The sequence below is a fragment of the Diachasma alloeum genome, unplaced genomic scaffold (genome assembly GCF_001412515.2).
Source record: "Diachasma alloeum isolate Michigan unplaced genomic scaffold, Dall2.0 Dall_scaffold_00200, whole genome shotgun sequence".
Lineage (NCBI taxonomy): Eukaryota > Metazoa > Arthropoda > Insecta > Hymenoptera > Braconidae > Diachasma > Diachasma alloeum.
In genome coordinates this window covers 2,240,308-2,249,161 of record NW_021680365.1, presented here as the reverse complement: position 1 = coordinate 2,249,161, position 8,854 = coordinate 2,240,308, and the positions used below count along the sequence as shown (strand labels likewise).

General features: G+C 38.0%; 1 protein-coding gene across 1 annotated transcript in view; it reads right to left on the bottom strand.

Annotated features, from left to right (window-relative positions):
* Window positions 1-8,854, bottom strand: part of LOC107035705 (parathyroid hormone/parathyroid hormone-related peptide receptor) — an 83,909-nt gene that overhangs the window by 5,614 nt on the left and 69,441 nt on the right. The window contains exons 7-10 of the mRNA XM_015253256.1: window positions 7,177-7,271; window positions 6,764-7,104; window positions 5,279-5,495; window positions 5,048-5,192 (exon numbers count right to left, since the gene is read on the bottom strand). Coding sequence (XP_015108742.1) covers window positions 5,048-5,192; window positions 5,279-5,495; window positions 6,764-7,104; window positions 7,177-7,271 — 798 coding nt within the window. The remainder of the gene's footprint in view (window positions 1-5,047; window positions 5,193-5,278; window positions 5,496-6,763; window positions 7,105-7,176; window positions 7,272-8,854) is intronic.

Here is an 8,854-nt window from a genome sequence, read left to right as displayed (position 1 = left end):
GGCGCTTAAATAGTTGGAATCAACGTTCACCCGGCTAAAAAATTAGATTTTGGCAAAAATCCACTTGCCCCGGGAAACCCGAAAATTTGACCCTTTGGCTGGGGCCAAAAAAAACGGTTTTTCAGTTTTCACTTTTTCCACATACTTTTGAGAGTTCTGAATAGCCCGTCGCTTAAATAGTTGGAATCAACGTTCACCCGGCTAAAAAATTCGATTTTGGCGAAAGTCGACTTTCCCTCTGGAAAAACAGAAAATTTGACTCCTTGGCTCGGGGTGAAAAAAAAATTTTATTTCGACTTTTTCTCGCGCCTTCGGGGGTTTCATTGGAATCAGTATTGTTAGAAAATACAGAATCAACTTTCACTTGGCGAAAAAATTCAATTTTGGCGAAAATCGACTTTCACCCTTGACCCACGTGAAAATGAAAAATTTTTTTTCCCCTTTTCTGTCACCTCCGAGGGTTTCATTGGCATCAGGGGGTCAATAAATACAGAATCAACGTTCACTATTTTTTATTTAAACACCGCCTACAAACGGGGAGATGAGGGTGGCTAAAATATATTCTGCAACCCTGTCTCCTCGTTGGCTAGAAATTTCAACCCTCCTCATACATGCCTTCCCCTTCACCCGCTCGTAAAATCACGCGATCTCGGTAGCATCGAGGAGGACTTCTCAGGACCGAAAAGAACTGAGGATTCGAAAGGTCTCTGGAAAAGTACGTCGCAGAACTGATTAGGACTTACCAGGTCCATCTAGGTCTGGAGAGATCTTGAAAGACCTGTGTACGTCCAATCAGAACCAAATCCTCGACTCGGGATGGACATATCAATGGTATGCAGCCAGTAGTTTTCATAGCGGCCGTAGAGAAGCATTCACAATTTTTATTTGACAAAAACATTTTCATTCTCCTGTAACACTGCTGTGTCCAGTATTTTTTCCGGCCTCAGGCGAAAACGGAATTCAATACAAGAATTTTCAGATTTTGCAGTACTTCCTTTAGATCTTGTGGAGACGCCTCATTCCACGCCCCAGGCCAAACAAATATGCCAGGAGAACTGGGTGTCTGATCATTAATTTCCGTTCTACTTGGTTTGTTTTTCATGATCAAACAGTCGGCCAACGAGATACTCAGTTTTGTTAGAATGACGAACATAATTTTTCCCATACTTTCCGTAGATGGCGATTGACAGACACTAAGTATCCAATTTATTTACTCTCGACAACTCCTTGAGAGTAGTGCACTGTCAAGATAAACATGCTGAATTATGGAAAGCTAAGCAGTGTCAAGCATGGTCTGTGCGGGGATGGGTGACCATTAGGGTGACCCATCCCCACCCCCATCGTTTTTGCTTCCATTCGGAAAATTATCAATTTTCTGTCAGTGGTCGGTTTTACCCTAGGGGTCCGTCTTGACCCCGGACCCCGTTTGGTCCGCGACCTCCCCTCCCCAATTCTATAGCAGTAGAGAAATTATAACTGCGCAAGTACTTCTCAATTCTCCGATTATTTATTCCTATTCTATAGAATCGGAATCGGGGTATAGCCCGGTCGTTTTTCCCCAATCGAACTCCAGAAGGGGCTGATGTATTCAGAATTTATTCACGGCCGTTAGCTACAGTTGAAACACATGGTGAAACTCAATTACATTTCTACCGACTGTATCATTCACCGTAGAGAATGGTAATCATTACGATGGAATTGGAAAAGAATCGTTAAAATAACAGAAAATACAGAAAATACCCGGCAGTAGAGAATAATACATCACGAGTTTATCTTTATTCATGAACAAGCCCCAATCCGGGATTTACGTGTGTCGTGTAGCAAAAAAAAAAACTCAATTTCAAAGCTGAACCACGATCTCCATCCACTGGTGGTAATTCTCAACGATTGGATGATTTTCCAATGCAAATTGCAGTCACTTCTGGTTGACGCGCGCAATATTCTCGTGATATTTCTCTCATTTCGAAACTTTCAGCTATCAAAATTGCGGCATTCTGTTATCTTGGGGAACACCCTGCTAAAATTCTTGAAATGAGCAGAATTTAGTACAGTTGCTCCCACTCTATCATAAACTGGGGTTTCTAACTCTTATCTGAGCGTCAGAATTCGCGCCATACGGACCGCTTCAATGTAGACATATCATCAGTTTCACTCATCTCTCCCTCCAGCACAAAAAGTTGAGTATCTAAATGTTGAACTAATCCTGTAAACTGATTATTTCGAGGGAAAAAAATTCATTGAGCCTCTGCAGAAGGTAATCACTCTGGCTGATGGTAGCGAATGGGCCATTGATGTTGAAATGAGATATCTGTTTGGAATTTACTTCAAAAGGATATATGACCCGTTAATCTTCATGAATTCAACCCCCATGGGCTAGTTATACAGAATAAAAATGCATTGCTGATTAAATTTCAATAAATGACTTTCGGCACCAAAAAAGACCAATTTATATAGGGTAAATAGCAAGAATAGTGCTATTCGCCAAATAACTCTATGAAATCCGTACAGAACAATCCCCAAAATTCTTGAAATGAGCAGAATTTAATAGTTTCTCTCACTGTATCATAAACTCGGGCTTCAAACTGTTACCTGAGCATTAGAATTCGCGCCATACGGACCGCTTCAATGGTGATATTTTCCCTCATTTTTCCTCCATCAGAAAAAATCAAATATCTGAATGTCGAAATAAAACTGTAAACTGCAGATATTTTGAGTGAAAAAATCCACCGGGCATTTGCAAAAGGCAATCACTCCTCTTGATGGTAGAGAATTGAGTAGTGGTATTGAAATGAGATATTTGTAACCCGGCGGTGTGGCGCACTTGGTAGCAGCATGAGATTCACAACCTCAAGTTCCCAGGTTCGAGCCCCGGCCGGGCCAAAATTCCACACCAATTTTTCATCACAATTTTCCACATAATATTCAACTGAAAATTCAACACAATTTTCAAACCGAATATTCCACGGAATTTTCAACTGAAAAATCCACTCTACATTCAAAATTCCCTGGCTGAAGGCCCTCGGGCGATGGCCGCAAGTTAACCCTTGCAACGAAAAACCGGTGAAATTTGAAATTTGAGATATTTGTTGGAATGTTTCAAACGTGAATTTTTAAAAAATTCTGTCAAAACGAGTGTGGACTAGTTGTCGAGAATAAATGAATTGCTGATTGAATTGCAGTGAATGAGTTCATCCAACATCGAAAAATGACCAATCTACGGTGTAAATATGAAGAATCATGCAGTCGCCGAATCGTCCTACGAAATCGGTATGAAAAAACCTGCCAAAACCCTTGAGATGAACGGAATTTGTAGTTTCTTCCGTTATGTCATGAGCTGGGATTGTTAACTATTTTTCGACGTACAAAATGCTTCAATGCAGACATCTCGAGAAATAAAATATCTGGATGTTGAAATAAAACTGTGAAATTATTATTTTGGGAGAAAAAAATCGGCGACGGCGGCCGAAGTGGTTAAATCGCTCGGCCGGACAGCGGGACCCGTGAGGCGCGGGTTCGAGTCCAGCTTGGGGCAATTGGGATTTTTAATCTTTCGAGAACCGTCGAACGGAAGTCTAGATACTGAGAATCATCGGAGAAGTGTTGTTAGGAAAACATTCTCCAATGAAACTCGGTCGATGGACGCCCGTGTCAACCAAGGTTTTCCATGGTTTCCCTTGGTCACCAGGAGAGTCTGTACGTGAGGTACAGCTCCTGGGGTACAATGTGACGGGAGAGGAAGTCGGCCCATGAAACAGCAAATATGTTAAAACTCGAATAGGGTATATATGATAAGGAAAATAAATATTGTGGGAGAAAAAAAGCATTGGGCCTTTTCAAAAATGAAATGAGATGTTTGTTGAACTATTTCAGACTTTTAATTCTTTTAGGATGCAATTAAAAAAAATATATACCCCATTACTCTTCATGTATTCAACGCGAATGCACCGTTTATTGACAATAAAATAAATTGCCGATTGCATTTCACCGAATGAGTTCATTCAACACTGAAAAATGACCAATTTATACGGTGTAAATAGAAAACAGTGCAATCGCGAAAGCGTTTCATAAAATCGCCATGAAACACCCCATCAAAATTTTTTTAATGAGCAGAATTTAGTGCAGTTTCTCCCATTAGGTGATAATCTGGGGTTGCTAACTCTTATCTAAGTGCCAGATTTCGCAATATACAGAACGCTTCAATGCCGACATCTCATGTTTCACTCATCTCCCTCCATTGTAAGAAATTGAGTATCTGAATATTGAAATAAAACTATAAATAAATTATTTCAAAACAAAAAAAACATTGGGGCTGTGAAAAAGGCCATCACTCCCTCTTAACCCTTGATCACTAGCTCAATGAGCGCCTCGCCGCCCGTTTTCTTTTTTTTTTGTATTTTAGCGTGTTTTTCGACGCTTAAAAATTCAGAAAAAAATTAGAGTTCCGAGTTCAATCCTTTTATTAAACGTTGGTATTATCTTTTTTTTTCTCTGGAAATTTGTTTAGCTAAGAAAAAGAAACGTCGCACGGACAAAAAAGCGGTCCTGCGCCGCCCGCTGCGACTCCCCGTTCACCGCTCGAACGCCAGTGTTGCTGCATTCACTGCCACGCTTGAAATGCGCGCATAGTGGTGAGCGCTTACGTGGCAACAGCGCGCTCGTTTAACCCAGCGCTGCGCTAACCGTGCGACGTATGAAGGCCGGCGGCCGAGCGCGAGTGATCGACAGTTAATGAAGCATCGATATTCAAATGAGAAATTTGTTTAATTGTTTCGACCGTCTACTTTCTCTATTATTTAATTAAAAAAGATATATGCCCCATTACTTTTCATGTATTCAACCCGAATGCACTATTTATCGAAAATGAATAAATTCCTGATTCAATTTCACACAATGAGCTCATTCAGCACCGGAAACCGATCAATTTATACGGAGTAAATTGAGAAAATACTGCAGATCGCTCCGTTCACACGAATAATCCATTGTTCTCTTGCATCTAGTCGTTAATCAACAAAAATGAGAAATAGGAATTTTCGTTAATTACACGTACCTGAAAAGAGGCGAATAGTTGATCCCCAAATAGCCAAATGAGTTCCACCCTTTGATCAACTCCAATGCTGTAAGAGAGCCCCAGAAATACGGTGTAATGAACACCGAATAATGGAACAAGCACTAATGTACTCCTCGCCCATCTCCTGAAAGCCCGAAAATTGGATTAAACTTCTCAATTCAATTTGCCAAAAATCCCGTATAAATCCCTTTGAATTTTCGCTCCACTGACTTATATCTCTGGGTCTCTTCGCACACTGTCGACTTCAATTTAGAGAGTAAAACTCTCACGATGTTAACGAAAAGTACGAAATTGATGAGAATGGATAGGATCGTGGGCACTCGGATGATCAGGAAGAGATCTGGAATGTCGTTGGTGGTCCAGCAGTAGTTGTCATCGTACAAGGCTCTCAGAATCACCCAGGGAATGACGAAAATTGCTGGTAATCCTGGAATTTAAAAAATGAGGTGAAACGGATCAACTTGAGTAGTCACACTGTTAGAAAAAAAATTAAATTTCATGAACAGTTGACATACAGAAAAACCTGAACGTAAATTACTTTTTGATAAACGTAAATTACGCCTAAACAAAACGTAAATTATGCCTACACTGTTAAAAAAAATGAAATTTCATGGATAGTTGACTACCAATTTTCCGGACAGTGACACTGAATGCACCTTTGGGGGGAAATCATCTAAAATTCCAGAATTTTAAGAGGCATACGACGAGAATTCCTCAATTTATTTGAATCTCCAATCTAATATGAATATTCAGTAGTAAATTACATTGAATTTCCAGTGAAACCTAAAATTTCATGGTTTTTTTCCCCCTAAATCGTATTCAGTGTCACTATCCTGAAAATTCAAGAATATATTTACCACAATTTTTTGATTTTCTGTTCATTTTCAGGGGAAAATAGTACGGAAATTTACAGTTCTGTTTTATTTTTCCACGAGATTCTAAATTTTCAATGACAAGATTTCCTGATATTTCAGTGGATCTGGAAGACGATAAAAATTTCGAGAATTTGGCACGGAAAATTCTGACAAAAATTGTTAACAGTGTAAACAAAGAGTCTTTTACGTTTATCGAAACATAAATTACGCTTATTAAAACGTAAATTACGTTTATCAAAAATACGAAAAAAGCATCGTAATTTACGGCAATTTTTAGCGTAATTTACGAATACGAGATCGTAAATTACGTTGATGAAATCGTAATTTACGGCGACTTAGAGCGTATTTTACGCTCCAACTTCAAGCGTAAGTCATCAAATATTCCATTGATTTTCTGTTCAAATGATCAAAAAATCAACAAAATACTTTATTTTTCAGTTTAATTATTGTGTGAAAATTCAGAAAAATCATGAAAATTCGTATCATTTTGTTTCTGAATATTCAAGCTCCACTGAAAATTCAATCACCTTGTAAAACTTCCATCTGACTCCCACTTAACATTCATGGATTTCCTTGAATTCTACTTAAACCGAAAAACTTCATAACCGTTTTTCCCCTAAATCTGATTCAATGTCACTTTATGATAATTACCGTCATATTATCCATGAAAATTCAAAAAAATTCTAACAGTGTATATCCATTCTAATGCCACTTTAATAGTATTCTGCTTTCTATTCATGAAATCATGATCATTCACGCTCCATTAATTCGAAAAAACGGTAGAGAAAATTTTTCTCCCACAAGTATTATAAATACTCACCCCATCCGAGAAGAACGTAGCCCATAATGCTGGAGTTTGAGTCCGTGAATAGCGCGAAAAATACGAGATTATGGAGATAAAGGCCTTCCATGAGAATCCATGAATAATTTGCAAGAATGAAGTATTGCCAGAAGCTGGTGAATACTTTGCATTGCCAATTGTTATCGTTATTCTCCAGTACATCATCTCGCCAGTACCTTTCGCCGTTTTTCGTTATGAGGTCTGATGCAAGACCGAGCCCAGACACATGGAGAACGTCCTTGAGAAGGGCCATGAAGGCACGGAACATGAATGATGCGAATAGATGCAGGTGCAGCATATTTCTTGGGCAACGTAATTTCCTAAATCAATTTTACAGAATCAATTTGCCATTATTTCTCATTCAATTTCCTCGGGGTTCATTATTCACTCACTTGATTGTTGCGAGGATGAGGAATGCGAAGAGGAGAGTGGAGAAGGATACGGCGTATCCGATGGTCGATGTCTTTGTGACGATAGGCAGATATCTCTGAAAATTCATAAGAGAGAAATTAATTGATGGGGATCATTCTAAACAAGTGGGACATACAAATTTTATTATTTTTTATCTTGAAACTGAGATCTGAGGAAAATGTGCCAGAATTCTCAATGATGTGGCATACTTAGAACTTTCTCCCATGAATTTTCCCTTTTTTTTCATTATTTCGACTTTTTAACCGCAACACCTTCACCCATTCCCCAATTGAGTATAAAATATGCTTCAATACTTCAATGAACACTGAGACAGAAATATAATTCTTCTGACTCTATTCCATTACCATCGAATTATAGTCAAAAAGTCCTCAACAATTTTTCATGGGTTACGGTAACTATGGCCGGAGAAGTAATTACTACAATGGAATGTAGTCATTGCATTTATTTTATAGTTCTCTTCACGATAGATTTGTCGTAGTTACTTTTGCACTTTGGTTAGTTTAACTGCATTTTGATTTGCAAAAATTACGCTTGTGAAGTTACTATAATGTTATGTGCCGCATACAAAAAAAATCGTATCGTTCACCAAAATGCCTCAACTATTTTCTTATTGTAAATCGAACTTCAGATTTTTCTCTCAGTGAAGTATATTTTGTACTCGAATCAGGAATAATATACTTAAATGAAGTATAATTTATACCAATCAAAAATTGTAATTCTTCAACCGTTTGTGATAATTAAAAGGAATATTATTGGCCTGGCGGTCGTCAGTATTTCTCAAAAAATAACAAAGATCAAATTTTGTGTGTCGACCTTTCGGTCTCCTTTGGAAACCCTCTTCAGGGCCACTATCCAATCATTATTCTCTGTAAAAATGAATTATTACACTTATAAAGTGAACCAAAGATAAATTCATATGTCGTAAATAAAAACTTACAATCTCATTGCACTGAATCTAATAAGTTAAACAAATGAAACAAACAATTGAGAGGATATATTGACTAGGAACCCCCATCATACTCTAGTTCCATCGACAAATACTAAAACCTCCAGTATCAGCACCACTTGATGAAAAAATCGTAACTCATCCATAAATAAATTAAACTATGCACACAAATTCGTCAATCAATAAAAAACACAAACCCATGTATATCAAAGTGCATTGTCAACGAAAATATACTTTATAAACAATATAATTTATTGTCAATCAATCAATGTAAATATAATGTATATTCAATTCAGGAATTTTTTTACCGTGAATGAAAATTCAGTGTCAATTCACTGGATTTTTTTTCAACTGGAAAAAACCGTTTCATATGACAGTCACCGTTTGAACTACTGTATATCGACAGTATTCCTGCAAACTTTCATTGCCCTTCCATTCTTTTGTTTTTGAGATAATCATCGCGAAACGTAGAATTTCCAAAAATTCCCAACTTCTGCATCGGCATCGGATGCAAGCGAATAAAAAAAGGAAATTTGGAATTTCATTGAATTTTCAGTAGTAATATCCCAAGAGCTTTAAAATGGTCGGGTATGTCCCGGTAGCTTTGTTGGGGACAATTCAGAGCGTCGAGCTTTGAAAGGTTAAAAATGCCAAGCGCTTTTGCATGAGGGATTTTCCTAAAAAACTTGACA